We start from the raw sequence: 17990 nt of genomic DNA, 5'->3' as shown, positions 1-17990 counted from the left end.
TAATGTAATTCCTGCCTTCGTATTTGTAATATATGAGTTGGTGCGAGTGTGATAATAAGCGATACTTTTTATAAAAAATATTTAGAGAAATATATATTTTAATTCATCTTGAGAAAAGGGGTATTGGACATGTCAGCGTCACAAGACGCGGAACTCAGATGACATTGGAATGCGTTTCCAACGGTGCCTATTTATACTGCACTTTGGTTGGACAAAATGGCGTCCGTCAGGGTTAACTGTGATCAGCCAGTGAAATATCCTCAAAATTGACACGTAGCAGGCTTGCCAACGGAGCAGGGTCAGCCCTGTAATTATGTAGCGGTCACAGAAAGATGTTGTTACATGGTGTGAAATAGTTTATGAGAGAAAGGATACATAAAACAGGTAATATCCGGTGTCGAACATTTCATTTCTCCCTGGCTATTGGCTAGCTAGCTAATTAGCACACTGGCTAGTTTGCTTTTAGCTTTAATCCTTTAATCTCTGTAGCTAGTTAGTTGACTATCCAGCCCCCTTAGTGCAATGCTCTGAAGGCACATTTTACGAGGTTGTAGGAAGCAAGCAATGTGGCCATCCAACAGGTGTTTTTGTACAATTTACAAGATTGTGCATTGAAATACAGCTGGTCCAGCTAACATATTTCTAGCTACTGTTAGTCAGGATGGAAGTACTGGAAATGAAACAGACTTGTTGCCTCATCCTCGCATGTAGTAGCGAGCTTTAATCCTGCTCAACAACAATTTATTTTTCCTGTTGCATGCTCTTGGAACCCTTCAACGATGGACAATATAATAACTGATTCTTACTGGTTTTAAATTAATTTCAGAGCCTGGATTCCGTTGCACTTAATCCTTACATGAGATGTTCACTGTATGTAAATTAAGTTATAACTCCGTTTCAGGTTTACTATCCATTTCTTTATGATTGTTGCTGGCACTACTGTGGACCTTGGCAGCGGTATGGCTGTGGGGCAGAAAACAAGCCGTGCGGAGGCATTTGTTTTGGCTGGATCGAATGGACATGAGACAAGGCATTCTGGTTTGAATGACATTGTGCGGAACCACACCTCTGACCAGCAAAGGTCAGGGATGGCCAGAGTTTCGTCTGACATGAGGAACAAGTGTGCTGCTTATGTGCTGGCCCTGCGGCCGTGGAGTTTCAGCGCCTCTCTCACACCGGTGGCGCTGGGCAGTGCCCTGGCCTACAAGCTGGAGGGCTCTGTGGACTTGGTCATCCTCATGGTGTGTGCCATAGCTGTGCTGGTGGTGCATGGGGCAGGGAACCTGGTTAACACCTACTATGACTTCTCCAAAGGGATCGACCACAAGAAGAGTGATGATAGGACTCTTGTGGATGAGATCCTGGCACCACAGGACGTTGTCATGTTTGGAGCGCTGCTCTACTCTCTGGGCTGCTTGTGTGCCACACTGCTCTACTTTCTCTCCACATTGAGGATGGAACATCTGGCCCTTATTTATTTTGGAGGGCTCTCAAGTTCTTTCCTGTACACGGGAGGTGAGCCAACCATTAACCTGTTTTTTTTAAAGATGTACTGACATTTAATTTATATTTTTACCAATACTAACCACACACACACACTAATATCCAGATACTTATGATATCTTCCTTGTCCTGTTTTCAGGCATTGGTCTTAAGTATGTGGCCCTGGGGGATGTGGTGATCCTGATCACATTTGGCCCCCTGGCAGTCATGTTTGCCCACGCCGTGCAGGTGGGCTACCTGTCAGTCCTGCCCTTGGTCTACGCCGTCCCCCTGGCCCTCAACACGGAGGCCATTCTGCACAGCAACAACACCAGAGACATGGACTCTGACAAACAGGCAGGCATCGTAACTCTGGCCATCCTCATCGGGCCCACGCTGTCCTACATCCTCTTCAACCTCCTGCTGTTTTTCCCTTACGTGCTCTTCTGCATCCTGGCCACCCACTACACCATCAGCATGGCCCTGCCCCTGCTCACGCTGCCCATGGCCTTCCCCCTGGAGAGGCAGTTCCGCAGCCAGTGCTATTCCAAGATCCCCCAAAAGACAGCTAAGCTCAACCTCCTGATGGGACTTTTCTATGTCTTTGGGATCATTCTGGCACCTCAAGGCAGCTTACCGCTACTGTGACTCCAATTGTAGATTACATTTTTTTATAGCTTTAAAAAAAATAGTCTAGTTGATGTACATCTTTGTATTTATGATTAGCTTGAGTTCAAAGGCTTTAATGTGTTGTTTAGTTTATACATCGAGAAACAGACCGTTTAATTATTTTTCTGTAATACTGACAGATATAACCAGATGTGTAATTGTTCCAGTATTTTGCACAAGAGTTCTGTGTATCGGTTGAAGTCTGAGATGGGTTCAGAATCATTTGGTATAAGACCACAGTAAGAGAAGACGTTTGAGAAGTCCCTATGCCTCATGAGGACAGACGTGGAAGATACAGTTGCATCGGGTCCTTTTGCTACCGGTGATGCAATTGTTCAAAATGTCAATAAACCAAATCTCTACCTTTTAATCTCTACATTTGAAATTAAATGTCTTATTTTAGGACCATAGATTTTATATATTCTTCAGGTTGAGGTTAAAATGATCAACAGAAATGCTATGTTTTCAGAAATGAGACGGTAGCCTTGTAATTCAGGTTTTGGAGTCACGGATTAGAATTGTCCATTTTAATTTTCAGACATAGGAGTTCAACGGTTCATCGATCCAGTCCAGAAATCAGTACAAACTGATGCGATGTGAGTACATGGAAATGCCCCCTAAATGGTCCAGATCTCATCTTAATTTTAATTGGACTAGTTGGTGACCTTTTTAGGATTTTACCATTAGGCTATATGTTTTGAGTAGTTATGGATTCATTAACAAATTACATCCTATTGTATTTGTTTTTCCTATTCCACACATTACATTGTTTGAAATTGGGTCATACGTTTTTTTTTTTTTTCGATTATTTTAAAATTTACTGAAGGTTCTGTCAAAATTAATTATTTAAATAATTTTAACTATGTACTTACATTTTTCAAAGTTTTTGAAATATGCAATGTAAACGGGGCCACTGTGTGCCCAATTTTTCCACCACAGAGAACAGCTTTTGGTTGAATGCCAAAAAATTCAGGCACAGAGTTTCTTAATCCTGTACAGTCTTTGCTTCAGGTGTGAATAAGACATCAGTTCCCCAATCAGATCCTGGTGCTAATCATCAGGTTTGCAAGCCCACAGTATTAATCCCCTGAAAGGTGGTCCTTTGACTGGGGAGACTTCCCCCTAACTGCAGATCTGCAATGGTTGATATGCAATCATGCAGGCTACTCTTGCAATAAACCGTTGCAGTTTGGGGTAGTTCAATCCATCAATTAATTTAACAAATACAGTGCCTTGCGAAAGTATTCGGCCCCCTTGAACTTTGCGACCTTTTGCCACATTTCAGGCTTCAAACATAAAGATATAAAACTGTATTTTTTTGTGAAGAATCAACAACAAGTGGGACACAATCATGAAGTGGAACGACATTTATTGGATATTTCAAACTTTTTTAACAAATCAAAAACTGAAAAATTGGGCGTGCAAAATTATTCAGCCCCCTTAAGTTAATACTTTGTAGCGCCACCTTTTGCTGCGATTACAGCTGTAAGTCGCTTGGGGTATGTCTCTATCAGTTTTGTACATCGAGAGACTGAATTTTTTTCCCATTCCTCCTTGCAAAACAGCTCGAGCTCAGTGAGGTTGGATGGAGAGCATTTGTGAACAGCAGTTTTCAGTTCTTTCCACAGATTCTCGATTGGATTCAGGTCTGGACTTTGACTTGACCATTCTAACACCTGGATATGTTTATTTTTTAACCATTCCATTGTAGATTTTGCTTTATGTTTTGGATCATTGTCTTGTTGGAAGACAAATCTCCGTCCCAGTCTCAGGTCTTTTGCAGACTCCATCAGGTTTTCTTCCAGAATGGTCCTGTATTTGGCTCCATCCAACTTCCCATCAATTATAACCATCTTCCCTGTCCCTGCTGAAGAAAAGCAGGCCCAAACCATGATGCTTCCACCACCATGTTTGACAGTGGGGATGGTGTGTTCAGGGTGATGAGCTGTGTTGCTTTTACGCCAAACATAACGTTTTGCATTGTTGCCAAAAAGTTCAATTCTGGTTTCATCTGACCAGAGCACCTTCTTCCACATGTTTGGTGTCTCTCCCAGGTGGCTTGTGGCAAACTTTAAACTACACTTTTTATGGATATCTTTAAGAAATGGCTTTCTTCTTGCCACTCTTCCATAAAGGCCAGATTTGTGCAATATACGACTGATTGTTGTCCTATGGACAGAGTCTCCCACCTCAGCTGTAGATCTCTGCAGTTCATCCAGAGTGATCATGGGCCTCTTGGCTGCATCTCTGATCAGTCTTCTCCTTGTATGAGCTGAAAGTTTAGAGGGACGGCCAGGTCTTGGTAGATTTGCAGTGGGCTGATACTCCTTCCATTTCAATATTATCGCTTGCACAGTGCTCCTTGGGATGTTTAAAGCTTGGGAAATCTTTTTTGTATCCAAATCTGGCTTTAAACTTCTTCACAACAGTATCTCGGACATGCCTGGTGTGTTCCTTGTTCTTCATGATGCTCTCTGCGCTTTTAACGGACCTCTGAGACTATCACAGTGCAGGTGCATTTATACGGAGACTTGATTACACACAGGTGGATTGTATTTATCATCATTAGTCATTTAGGTCAACATTGGATCATTCAGAGATCCTCACTGAACTTCTGGAGAGTTTGCTGCACTGAAAGTAAAGGGGCTGAATAATTTTGCACGCCCAATTTTTTAGTTTTTGATTTGTTCAAAAAGTTTGAAATATCCAATAAATGTCGTTCCACTTCATGATTGTGTCCCACTTGTTGTTGATTCTTCACAAAAAAAATAGTTTTATATCTTTATGTTTGAAGCCCGAAATGTGGCAAAAGGTCGCAAAGTTCAAGGGGGCCGAATACTTTTGCAAGGCACTGTATTTACTTGGCAATATTTCCTTAATTTTTTACTTGGAAGGTACCGCTGTCTCAACTCCAATGGCTAGTTGCAGGTGGGTCGTTGGAATTTAGGAAATGCTCCATCATTAAATTAAATATTTTTTATGCACCATGAATTAATCCAAAAATGTATAATGCTGCTGTAGCGACCCGCACAGACAGCTGTGTGTTATGTGCTAGGCTAGGAGGTGGTTGTGTTGTACTGACCAGTACCCGGTGTTCGCGGGGTCCGACATGTCAATCAACCTGCTATCTGCCAATCACGGGAATGCCTGGAATGTTCTGATGCCGGGCATCCTGGTGGTTGGCGGAGGGGGGTGGAGCATTGGAAGTTAAGACCAGGTTCAGCCTTTGTTCTCTCTCTCTTACGTCTGGGCTTCACAAGAGAAGGTCACGATTGGCTTGTGGGTTATCTGTCATCTATTTGGCGTGTGCTACGGCCCAAACAGTAGCCTGTGTAAAGTTGGTTTAATAAACCGTCAATTCGCAAACTCAAGCCTCTGTCTGGACAATTGTTCATTTATGATCTAGTCAGGTCATTACATTGGTGTCAGAAGTAAAAACCTTGATACAAGTTAGCCAGCTAGCTAGCTGACTTATGTGGCTAGCTACCGTAGGTGAGAACGGGGATTGAAAATGCTTCGAGGGAATCCGAAAGTGAAGGTGGAGGTAGGGGACGATTATGGCCAAGGAGGTGCGTGTGAATGGACGTCGGGGGTTCTGTCTGAGGAGATCGCCAGGGCGTCGGAGCGCAGAGGCCGCTTGAGGGAGGACGTTAGAATGATGGCGGCTGAAGCGGGCATGAGTGCTTCGTCGAGTGTATTTCGCGCGGATTCTGGTGGGCGGACCGAAGTGGCGACGTCGACGCGGCGTGACGAGGAATCTGGGGCTCAGGATGTAAACAAACATGGCGGCGCCCAGTTCCCGGCTGCGTCCGTATCTGTTAAGACCCCGAAGTATTCCGGTAAGGCGGATTAGGAAGCTTTTCATGCTCAGTTTGAACTGTTAGCTCATTTTAGGGGGTGGTCGGATGAAGAAAGGGCACTGCAGTTGGCTTTATGCCTCACGGATGAAGCTCTGGCCTGTTTGATATTGATTAGCCCCGAGGACAGGCATGATTATGGTGCTCTAGTGGGAGCACTGAGGAGGCGCTATGGACAGTGTGTACAGCCCGGGCTACTGCGCTCCGAACTGAGTAATAGACGCAGGCAGCCTGGAGAGCCTCTACGGGTGCTAGCTAATGACATTGAGAGCCTCTCTCGGCGGGCATATGCTCACATGCCCCCCCTCCGTGCAGAGCGAGCTAGCACGGGACCAGTTCATACAGGCGCTCTCCCCTACGGAGCTGCGCATACAGACCCAGCTGGCTCATCCTGAGTCATTGCAGACAGCCTTGGAGATGGCTTTGGAGAGGGAGCTGGTGTGGGCTGGGGCTTCAGCTGGGGCTCTGGTGGGGGTGCAGGGAGACACACCCTCTGTGCGAGCTGGGGGGCAGAGCAGCCCGGAGCCGGAAAAGCCTGCTTGGGTGGCCGAAATGATAGAACTCATTCGGGCTGTGTCGCTACAGGCGGCACGAAACACAAGCCCTGGTCCCAGGGTCTGCTGGGGTTGTGGCCAGCCAGGCCATCTGCGCCGAGATTGCCCCATGTCCCCCAGAGCTCAGGGAAACGGCTCGGGGTCCGCATAGACCGGGTAGTGCGGACCCCTGGCTTTCTATCCCAACCACCATCATCTTCAGGAGGAGCCCACCGGCACAGACGGGGAAGCAAGGCTCCACTTCCCCCAGAAGCAGACGAGGGCAAGCGGATGGAGCCTGTTGTTGTGGTGGGCCGGACCTGTGTTGGGGACTTTTGTCATGTCCCTGTCACTGTGGAGGGGGTGCCCTGGTGGACACTGGGTCCACAGTAACCCTGGTGAGGCCAGATATTGTGCCAGGTTGGACTCAGTGTGAGCCTACAACTGTGCAGCTCCGCACAGTCACAGGTGAGCTGGCACCCATGAAAGGGAAGGGAATAATGACTCTGACAGTAGGGGGCAGGACTGTGCGTCATCCTGTGTGGGTGGCGGCTGTGCAGGACCCTTGTATCCTGGGGTTGGACTTTCTTAGGAGCACAGGCTGCCAGTTAGACCTAAATAGGGGCACACTGAGCTTCCAGGGAGGGACGGAAGTCACCATGGCCCCCCCTAATGTCACATTCACTCAACCCAACAAACCCTTTACTCCAACAGTTAAAGCAGCAGAGACTCATGGCTGCGCCCCCTCCCCCACAGCTGTGTGTGACTTTTCCCCAGTCCCCTGTCACCTACGGCGGTGTGTTACATTCCCCCAGCTACCTCCATGACACAGCCCTCTGTGAGCCCGGGCCGCACCCCCCCAGCCCAGCTACCCCAGATGGGAGAGGAGAGGACACTGTCTGCAGTGAGGGAGATATGGGGGAGGAACTGTGTTGGTCTTGACCCCGAGCAACAGGAACGGTTGTGGCAGTTGCTGTTTGAATTCAGAGACAGCTTTGCGTTGAGTGAGGAAGAGGTGGGTCAGACCCATCTGGTGCAGCATGAGATCGACACAGGTGATGCTCGACCCATCAAGATGCGTCCCCGCCGTATCCCGCTGGCACGCCAGGAGGCGGCAGACAAGGCTGTGTTGGAGATGCAGCGGGCAGACTTCATTGAGCCCTCAGACAGCCCCTGGGCGGCGCCAGTCGTCATGGTTCTGAAGAAGGGGGGCAAGCTGAGGTTCTGTGCGGACTACAGGCGGCTGAATGAGGTAACCAGGAAGGACTCATACCCCATACCACGTATCGATGAGTCGCTGGACCTGGTTAGGGGGTCCTCCTGGTTCTCCTCACTAGACCTCCGCAGCGGCTACTGGCAGGTGCCCCTCTCCCCAGAGGCCAGAGCCAAAACTGCGTTCTCCACTAACAGAGGACACTGGCAGTTCAAGGTCCTGTGCTTTGGCCTGTGCAACGCTCCAGCTACTTTTGAGCGTTTGATGGACAGGGTGCTGGATGGCATCCCCCGACAGCAGTGTCTGGTATACCTCGATGACATCCTGGCCCATGGCAGCTCATTCCAGTCAGCCCTGGGGCGCTACGGCGTGTGCTGGAGAGGGTGGCTGCCGCAGGTCTGAAGCTCCACCCCGAGAAGTGCCACTTCATGAGGAGAGAGGTGTCCTTCTTGGGCCACCGAGTGGGGAAGGAGGGGATCAGCACCATGGAGGACAAGGTAGGGGCTGTCAGAGACTGGCCCACCCCCACCGACCAGCGTCAGCTGAAGAGCTTCCTGGGCCTGGCCTCGTACTACAGGAGGTTTGTACGGGGCTTCTCAAGCGTTGCTGCTCCACTGAACCGCCTGCTGCCGAAGGACAAGGCTTTCACTTGGACAGTGGAGTGTGAGGAGGCGTTCAACACCCTCAAACGTGCACTGATCGAGGCCCCGTGCTCGCCCCCTGACCTCACCTTGCCCTTTATCCTGGACACAGACGCGAGCAATGTGGGCATGGGTGGGGTGCTGGCCCAGGTGGGGCCAGAGGGGAGAGAGTGGTGGCGTACTTCAGCAAAACATTTGACAAACATAAGCGCCGCTACTGTGTCACCCGGCGGGAGCTCTTGGCTGTTGTGGCTTCCGTCAAACACTTCAAGTACTACCTGGGTGGTCTGCCCTTTACTGTAAGGACTGACCACTCTGCTCTCCAGTGGCTCATGTCTTTCAGAGAGCCAGAGGGGCAGGTGGCACGCTGGTTGGAGGAGCTTCAGCCGTATGACTTCACGGTGGTGCACAGGGCAGGGGCACGCCACTCCAACGCCGACGCCATGTCCCGTCGGCCCTGTACTGCAGACGGCTGCCGCCACTGTGAACGGAGAGAGGGACGGGAGAGAGAGCTGCGGGCAGAGGAGGGTGTCTGTGCCACAGTGTGTCGGGCGAGCGGGCCTGTCTGCTGTGAGCTGCAGACTGTCGACGTGGCTGAATGGCGGCAGCAGCAGGGACGGGACACAGACCTACAGCCAGTGCTACAGTGGGTAGAGGCGCAGGTGAGGCCACCATGGGTAGAGGTGACAGCGCTCTCACTCGCGACCAAAGGGTTGTGGTCGAAGTTTGAGAGACTGCGGCTGGCTGACGGCGTGCTACAGCGGGCATGGAAGGAGTCAGCTACGGGAGAGGAGAGGTGGCAGGTGGTGGTCCCAAAAGCATTGCGGGAGGCTGTGCTCCAGAGTACTCATGGGGGGGTGGGGACTGGACACTTTGGGGTCACAAAAACACTGCGCCGTCTCCGTCAGGGCTTCTCCAGGCACCCACCCTCAGGTGCCGCAGACAAGGCTCCAGACAGCCCACTCCCCCTGTCTCCCCCCCTGTGTCACCGCGTGGTTCCCCAGAGCCACGGACTGTATTACCCGTTCCCGCTTCCTTGTCCCCCATATCCCTGCCTTCATCCCCTGGTTCCCAGAGGGGCACTCTGCGACCATCACGGCCACGCAGGCAAAGGAGACCTCCGGGTCGCTTCAGAGACTTTGTTTGTTCCCTCAGGGACGAGGGACTTTGTGGTGGGGGGGCTGTGTAGCGACCCGCACAGACAGCTGTGTGTTATGTGCTAGGCTAGGAGGTGGTTGTGTTGTACTGACCAGTACCCGGTGTTCGCGGGGTCCGACATGTCAATCAACCTGCTATCTGCCAATCACGGGAATGCCTGGAATGTTCTGATGCCGGGCATCCTGGTGGTTGGCGGAGTGGCGTGGAGGGGGGTTGGGCATTGGAAGTTAAGACCAGGTTCAGCCTTTGTTCTCTCTCTCTTACGTCTGGGCTTCACAAGAGAAGGTCACGATTGGCTTGTGGGTTATCTGTCATCTATTTGGCGTGTGCTACGGCCCAAACAGTAGCCTGTGTAAAGTTGGTTTAATAAACCCTCAATTCGCAAACTCAAGCCTCTGTCTGGACAATTGTTCATTTATGATCTAGTCAGGTCATTACACTGCCATCTCAACCTGGTCTCAGAGCATTTCGTATTATTCTCTAAGTAAATCCGATACACTCCTTTTAATTTGTGGATGTCCAGCACCCATTATATGTTAAGAATTTGCAGAACGTATGTTTACGAATTCTAGCTACCTGGCTAGCTAGCCACCTCTTTAGCTAGGTGTTAAGGTTATGAGAAGGGTTAAGGTTAGGGGATGGGTTAGCTAACATGCTAAGTTGTTGCAAAGTAACTAAAAAGTATTAAGTTGTTGAAAAGTTGCTAATTAAAGTTGTCCCTCATGAGATTCAATGTCCTAACAATGCTAGGCATCGTCCACAAAGTGGCATGGCAGGATGCTTAGCTCCCTCCTATTCTTTCATTGGATTGGTGGATACATGCAATTATGTAATAGTTGTTTGAATATTCATTGAGGGTTGTTGACGTCAACCGCCTTTATTCGATGGAGAAATGTTATGCTATAAGCCTCATGCCAGGAATGTGCATAGCCATCTCGGATATAAAGTGTTTTTTTCTTAAAGTTGCGGGGATGTCACGTGTCCTACTTATATCCGTACACTCATAACCTAAGCATTACGAAACGTATATTCAATCAAATAAACCTCACGTAGTAAAATAAGCCATTCAATTTTTTGTTGACCAAATTCGACACACAATGACTGACCTCCATTTAAAAACTCCTTGCTCGGTGGGCGATAAAACGCCACCTGCTGGAGGGAGATAGATTTCCCGCCGAGTTAGGCCTGCCTCTACCTCTTCCTCTCTGTCTTCTCTGATTGATCGAAACAGGTGAGGGTGTCCCACGCTTAATTTCTGAGTAGGCTACAGCAGTTTGTGGTGGATACCCACCTATCTCAATCAGTAGCTATCTTTCCATTTAGAACGTTTGAATAGAAAATAGGCGCGTTCTCATTTAAATATATTGTCGATATAAACGGCTGGACGCAATGACGTCACATCAACAACAACAAAAAACACCTACTACACTAACCACGTTTCCACCCAGGCATTTCATGCGGATGAATGACCTGACGCATAAAAAAGCCACGACCGGGCTATGATCAGAGGCAGTAGTGATGACCACACATGTTCTCTTGATAAGTGTGAATTGGACCATTTTCCTGTCCTGCTAAGCATTCGAAATGTAACAAGTGCTTTTGAGTGTCGGAAAATGTATGAAGTAAAAAGTACATTATTTTCTTTATGTAGTGGACGCTGGCCTCGAAGAGCGAGTTCGGGGGGCCCTCATGCTTGGCCCTGGTGTTATTTTTGTCGAAGTGTGCATAAAATGCATTGAATTCGTCTGGTAGTGAGGCATAGTTTGGCAGATCATGGCTGGGTCTTCCTTTGTAATCCGTAATAGAACGTAGCCTCTGCCACATGCTGTGAGCGTCAGAGCCTGTGTAATAGGATTCCACCTGGTTCCTATTGTCCTTTTGCTTGTTTGGTGGCTCTCCAGAGGTCGTAGCGGGACTTCTTGTACTTGTTTGTGTCCTCAGCAGTAGCCTAGGAGTTAGCTTTGATAGGGCTACCACACACAGGGCTGTCCTTTATTTTAGCACCAACCTCTGTGTTAATCCAGGGCTTTTGATTGGGGGAAGCAGTGAACCTTCACTGTGGGGACAATGCCATTGATGCATTTCCTAATGAAGCCTGTGATGGAGAGAGATCCTTGATGAAAACCTGCTCCAGAGTGCTCAGACGGGAAAAGGTTAACCTTCCAACAGGACAACGACCCAAAGCACACAGCCAAGACAATGCAGGAGTGGCTTTGGGACAAGTCTCTGAATGTCCTTGAGTGGCCCAGCCAGAGCTCGGGCTTGAACCTGATCGAACATCTCTGGAGACCTGAAAATAGCTGTGCAGCGACATTCCCCATCCAACCTGACGGAGCTTGAGAGAAACTCCCCAAATACAGGTGTGCCAAGTTTGTAGCATCATACCCAAGAAGACTTGAGGCTGTAATCGCTGCCAAAGGTGCTTCAACAAAGTACTGAGTAAAGGGTTTGAATACTTATGTAAATGTGATTTCCTTTTTTTTCGTGCAATTTTTTTTTTTTTTAAGTTTTTGCTTTTCATTATGGGGTATTGTGTGTAGATTGAGAAAAAATACATGACACATTTTTGAACAATTCAAGGGGTCTGAATACTTTCCGAATGCACTGTACATGTTGGGAGGAGACAGTGACTGATTAAGCGCAGAACACCAAATACTTATAAAACAGTTCCATATTTATTGCAAAATATTTTCGGACAGAATACAACTGAACAAACACGTCAACGTTGGAGGAATGGACAGTAAGGCCAACATCACAACTCCAAGTGCTGGACACACAAATAGTAACATTTCTTGCTTAAATAGTATATGTAGTTCTCATAGCAAACCTCTAGTAGTACATTTCCTAACCTCCTGGCTCTCCTAAATAATTGTTTTTACCTGTGTACAGAGAATACTCACATGACCCAATGTCGGACACCAGATGACAATCTTTAATGATCATAAAGACTCTCTCGATTAATTAAAATTATAACGTTTTGGCTCCAATTTTTCTTCTTTAATATCAGTTGTCATGGAGAAGCTGGGAAAGAGGGAATGGGTGCAGTCTCATGACACCCTATTCCCCATGTAGTGCACTACTTTTTTAGTACCCTACAGCCTGTTTTCCAAACTCCATAGCATACTCACAATATGCTCTTGCTCTTTTGCCCAAATAGTACATAGCTATGATAGTTTGAGACAAAATCAACATTGAATAGCACTATTGTGGCTCCCAATTATTTCAAAACATTGATAATGGCTAGAGCATTATATCTAGATGAACTAGGCTGTGCAGTCCTGTGCACATCCTTTTAAAGATTTGGCAATGGTGTAGTAGTACTTCTTAGAGTAAACCTTACTTTCCCCCACTTGTGCCCTCTCTCACATCTTTACAACCTTTCCACAAAAAGGCAGAGTAAGACAGGTTACATTTTTTCTAACATTCAAAATGTACATCTTAATTGGCTTACCGAAAGCTGGGATCTACAAACCCCTGTCAATGGAAGTTTACAATAGAAAAATCAAATAGATCATTTTTTAAAAACACATAAGCCCTTTGGAAAACAAACCAAAAAATAAAGGATGATGTACAATCCAAAATGCTTTGCCAAACAGACTGGGGAGGGTTTCTTCTAAGTAGGCTGAATATGATGCGAGACACGTAACTAAAGATGTACAGTTCCACTTTTTTTGTTGCCATATCGAATTCAATGTTTACTGTTTGAGAAAAAAATACATTACAAGAGTCCAAAGGCTGCCAAAAGTCCACATTGTGACAAAATAAAGAACAAGCATATACATAATTTTTCTGGCTCAGCTTTTATAGAAGTTTAACCACCTCGATTGACCAATAATCCTTTCTGTTCTGTATTGGAGGAGTCATCTTCCTCTATCCAAAGGACACCAAGGCTTCCAGAAATCAAAGGTAATTCTGTCCGCAAGAGTCCAAAGTTGACCTAAATTCAATGACAAACCTTTCTGCACCACCCAATTGGCTGAGCCCTGTCTGAGGCTGAATGTGATGATGCTAGCAAGCGGATGGGCAGCTAACGCACTTGCTGGGCAGTACAACGTTACGCTACACGCTGAGGAGACGGACAGAGGCGCTCAGGTTCAGACAACAACAGACACAGGGCTTCGTTCATGCTTTTTATACAAATCTACAAAGAACAATAGGGATCTGGGTGATGGTACAAGGAAAATGACTTGCACTGCCACTGCGACAGCAGACAAATAAGTATTTCCTTTCTTTTAAAGCAACACACAAACCTCTCTCTATTATGGTGTATTTCAACATTCATTTCATACCAAAAGCAAGAAATGTATGTTGGGCTGAAGTGAACTCATCTACACGTCTACTCTGCTATAAAACAGTCCAAGCTGTTGTTTTACCAGATATCTACAAGTCCCTTAGTAAATGCACACCAAATTGTCAGAAGGCTCTAATGTAAAAACGTTTGACAAAAACAAAACATTCCACAACCCTTTTGATACTAGAAGTGTTTCAATGAATCAGGACCCTGAGTAGAGAAGGACATAGGCTTGGGTGAAATTACAGCAGAAATCCTTTTTTTTCAGATCAAACACCAAAAATAATATGACTTTAGCTAAATAGAAACACCTTCAGACATGAATAACTCAGTACTAATTACGGGTACTCTTAAAACACATGTAACCAAATCCACAACAAAGTCTTCAGCTTAGAATATGCATGTACTCATGCATATAGTGTGTATTTTCCTCTTACGCATGTACGGCAAGCGGGAGGGGCTATACAGAGGAGCCTTTAGTTATACCATCACCCTCTGGAGACTAACACTTATTACAAACGGCTTCATATGAAGGAGAGCAAACATAATACACAGGATTCAAGACAGGGAGATGGACTGTTCTCTGCAGCCTTGTAAACAGGGGAGGTAAGACAGGCAAACGGGGTGCAATCAAATGGGGAATAACAGACATCCTCTTAGAGCAGCACAGGTGAGGGCCTATTCAGATGGACATCCTCCCTGGTTCGTAGGGACATCCTCCTTGTTCACCAATATGAGTGGAGCTTGCGGCACAACCACCTCCTCCTGATGTAACCGGCTGTGGCTGCTGGTTACTGGGGGCCACGGAGAAAGCATTGCAGAGCCTTTCAGGGGTAGTGGATGGATTTTTTCCCATGCAGAAATGGGCAACAAAAAAAACGAAATCTAGTCAGTATGACCATATCCAGCTATGTGACACTGCTGGAAACCCTGGGGTGTATTCATTACGGAAACCGTTTACTCTTTAAGAACAAAATGGAAGCAAACAAAGCAAATGGAACGAAACACAGAGGGACCTACCTGAATTTGCCCAATAGAAACTCTAATTTGTGTTTTTCTGTTTGGAGTAAACAGTTTCTGTGGCAAAACGTTTTGCAACAGAATCTGCGTAATAATTACACCCCTGGTGCAACTTCATGAAACAGAACACAACAAAGCGCAGCGGCTGAGCCAGGATGGATGAGCAAGTGGCTTATCCCAAAGGACTGAGACGCAGACTGACCGACTAACGGACACCAGCAGAAAACGGGCAACAAGCTGACCACCCCTGGGCCACTTCATGGGGGGTGGGGGGAAGAAAGGAGGCGGAGGACGGGGGCCTGGGTCAGACGAAGAGCTGAATGCGCTCGCGGATGGTCTGCCTGCAGATGGGGCATGTCTTGAGGGCGGCGCTGCAGTCGATGCAGGAGGCGTGGCCGCACTGAAAGACCAGCTTGATGTGGTTGTCGATGCAGATGGGGCAGGTGATACGCTCCTCCATCTGGCGGTAGCGTGACTGTAGCTGCTCCAGCAGGTTGTGCTGCTCCGAGTCCGGGCTGCAGTCCACCTCTGTCTGGTCTGGAGTGAGAGGAGGGGGATACATGTCATTCACTTCACCATTTAACATCACACTCCACTAAAAGGTATTGTGATCTGTACTAGTATTATCAGGACATCTATTTATGTTGTAGCTTCTATTTATCAATTACTACCAATGCCCCTCACCGACACACATCAGAAAACAAGAAAGGGCTTCTACTCATCTGTGGTATCATTACCTTGTCTTATTTTCTTGGTGATCGTGACCTGGCATTTGATGCATTTCTTCATTCGATGACCACACTCTGGAGAGATTAGGGAGAGGCACAAGGAGTTACTTCAGATCCCAAACATCAAGATCTTGTGGGAAAGCCAAAGGCCGGTTTCTTAGAAACGGATTAAACCTAGTCCTGGACTAAAACCACTTCCAATGGATACATTTTAGTCCAGGACTAGTCTTAATGCTCCAGCTGCCCCACCAACATTCTTTCTTGCACGGACACACACACACCATCTACCTTCGCAGGCGACGCTGTGCTGGCAGGGGCAGAAGAGGACGAGCAGCGCCAGCTCGGAGCAGATGAGACACTCGCTGGGCCCCGGCAGGACGGGCATGGCCAGGTTAGTCATGGTATTGGGCGTGGTGTGGACCCGCCGCAGGCTGGTGCTGCTCAGTGACGTGCCGCACGTGATGGCCTGCAGCCGCTGCAACCTGGAGGAACGGATGGATGAAAAGACTGATTGGTACACATAGTGTACGATAGGATTTGTTCTCTTATCTTTGTTTTGGTTAGTTATTTGTTCTCATCTTTTCCACTTATGTTAAAGCCCATTTACAGTGGCAAAGAAAAAGTATGTGAACCCCTTGAAATGACCTGGGTTTCTGCATAAATTGTTCATCAAATTTGATCTGATCTTCATCTAAATCACAACAATACGCAAACAGTGTGCTTAAACTAATAACACACACATTATTGCATTTTCTTTGTCTTTATTTAATACATAATTTAAACATTCACAGTGTAGGTTGTAAAAAGTACGTGAACCCCTAGGCTAATGACTAGGGTTAAAGAAGTATCTCTAAACCCATTGCTGCATGTCTGAAGTTTGCGAAAGTGCACCTGGATATTCCACAGTGCTACTGGCAAAATATTCTGTGGACAGATGAAACTAAAATTGAGTTGTTTGGAAGGAACACACAACACTATGTGTGGAGAAAAAAAATGCACAGCACACCAACATCAAAACCTCATCCCAACTGTAAACTATGGTGGAGGGAGCATCATGGTTTTGGGCTGCTTTGCTCTCTCAGGGCCTGGACAGCTTGCTATCATCGACGGAAAAATGAATTCCAAAGTTTATCAAGACATTTTGCAGGAGAAAGTAAGGCTATTTGTCCCCCAATTGAAGCTCAGCAGAAGTTAGGTGATGCAACAGGACAATGACCCAAAATACAGAAGTAAATCAACAACAGAATGGCTTCTACAGAAGAAAATACACCTTCTGAAGTGACCTCAAGAGAGCAGTTTACACAAGACATCCCAAGAATATTGCTGAACTGAAACAGTAAAAAAAAAAGGAATGTTCCAAAATTCCCCCTGACTGTTCTGCAGGTCTGATCTGCAACTACAGAAAACGTTTGGTTGAGGTTATTGCTGCCAAAGGAGGGTCAACCAAATACAAGGGTTCACATACCGTACTTTTCCCACACTGCACTGTGAATGTTTGCACGGTGTGTTCAATAAAGACATGAAATGTATAATTGTTTGTGTGTTATTAGTTTAAGCAGACCGTGTTTGTCTATTGTTGTGATCTAAATGTTATGACCAATTTATGCAGAAATCCAGGTATTTCCAAAGGGTTCACATACTTTTCCTTGCCACTGTATGTCTGATTAGGGCCTTAATCTCCAGGCTGACCCTTCATAGCAATGAGTGTAAAAAATGCTGTTATAATAGTAGAACCATTAAGGACCATACAGCCAGCCAGCCAGTCAGTCAGTAGTTGTACATACCGCTGCTTCTCAGAGAAGCTCTTGATGAGCTGCAGCACGGCTGTGTCAGCTACCAGGTCCAGCGGGCTCTTGCCCTTGTGGTTAGCGTAGTTGATGTTGGCGCCCTCCTGTGCCAGGAAACAGGCAATGGCTGCACCCACGCTCAGCTCCGTGTTACCCATCAGCCCCGAGCTGCTCAGCTACACAGGAGGGAGGGAGGAGGAGAGTTGAGTTCTGGCAAGCCTTTATTCTTGTAAATTAAAGGAATCACATGAGAGTCAAAGCTGCACTCACAGGATATGAGAGAGAGTCAGACAGAAAGTACAGTGTACAACAACCACAACAAGATTACTGAGGATGTCAGATGACACGAAAAACGAGTAATTGCTAATTAGTATCAATTAAGCAATACTCTTCTAGTAATCAGCGGCACATCAGATGCAAGCTGCCCACCTGTTTACTACCTGTAGCCTAGTGGTTAGAGCGTTGAACTACTGTAGTAACCGAAAGGTTGCAAGATCGAATCCCCGAGCAGACAAGGTAAAAATCTGGGGCAGTTAACCCACTGTTCCTAGGCAGTCATTGAAAATAAGAATTTGTTCTGAACTGACTTGCCTAGTTTACAATTTAAAAAA

The 17990-nt window shown here is 46.9% G+C and overlaps 2 protein-coding genes across 5 annotated transcripts in view; one reads left to right on the top strand and one right to left on the bottom strand.

Moving 5' to 3' along the window:
• The first annotated feature begins 189 nt into the window (after positions 1-189).
• Positions 190-2527, top strand: LOC115132819 (ubiA prenyltransferase domain-containing protein 1-like). Its single transcript, XM_029665557.2, has 3 exons — positions 190-384; positions 902-1515; positions 1643-2527. Exons 2-3 carry the CDS (start codon positions 921-923, stop codon positions 2128-2130), a joined length of 1083 nt encoding a protein of 360 aa, XP_029521417.1. The 5' UTR covers positions 190-384; positions 902-920; the 3' UTR covers positions 2131-2527.
• A 9679-nt stretch (positions 2528-12206) lies between these two features.
• Positions 12207-17990, bottom strand: part of LOC115132246 (E3 ubiquitin-protein ligase MIB2-like) — an 84883-nt gene continuing 79099 nt past the window's right edge. For all 4 annotated transcript variants that reach the window (XM_065020765.1, XM_065020766.1, XM_029664683.1 and 1 more), the window contains 4 exons: positions 17377-17555; positions 15881-16074; positions 15602-15667; positions 12207-15401 (listed from right to left, as the gene is read on the bottom strand). In XM_065020765.1, coding sequence (XP_064876837.1) covers positions 15169-15401; positions 15602-15667; positions 15881-16074; positions 17377-17555 — 672 coding nt within the window. In that variant the 3' untranslated portion in view covers positions 12207-15168. The remainder of the gene's footprint in view (positions 15402-15601; positions 15668-15880; positions 16075-17376; positions 17556-17990) is intronic.

Source organism: Oncorhynchus nerka, linkage group LG7 (assembly GCF_034236695.1).
Source record: "Oncorhynchus nerka isolate Pitt River linkage group LG7, Oner_Uvic_2.0, whole genome shotgun sequence".
In the NCBI taxonomy this organism is placed as follows: Eukaryota; Metazoa; Chordata; class Actinopteri; order Salmoniformes; family Salmonidae; genus Oncorhynchus; species Oncorhynchus nerka.
This window is presented reverse-complemented; position numbering and strand designations above follow the sequence as displayed.

Excerpts from the sequence above, each read along its gene's own strand:
- LOC115132819 (XM_029665557.2), top strand. The coding sequence starts at position 921 with ATGATTGTTGCTGGCACTACTGTGGACCTTGGCAGCGGTATGGCTGTG. Across the intron at positions 1,516-1,642 it reads TTCTTTCCTGTACACGGGAG|GCATTGGTCTTAAGTATGTG; the intron begins GTGAGCCAACCA and ends TCCTGTTTTCAG.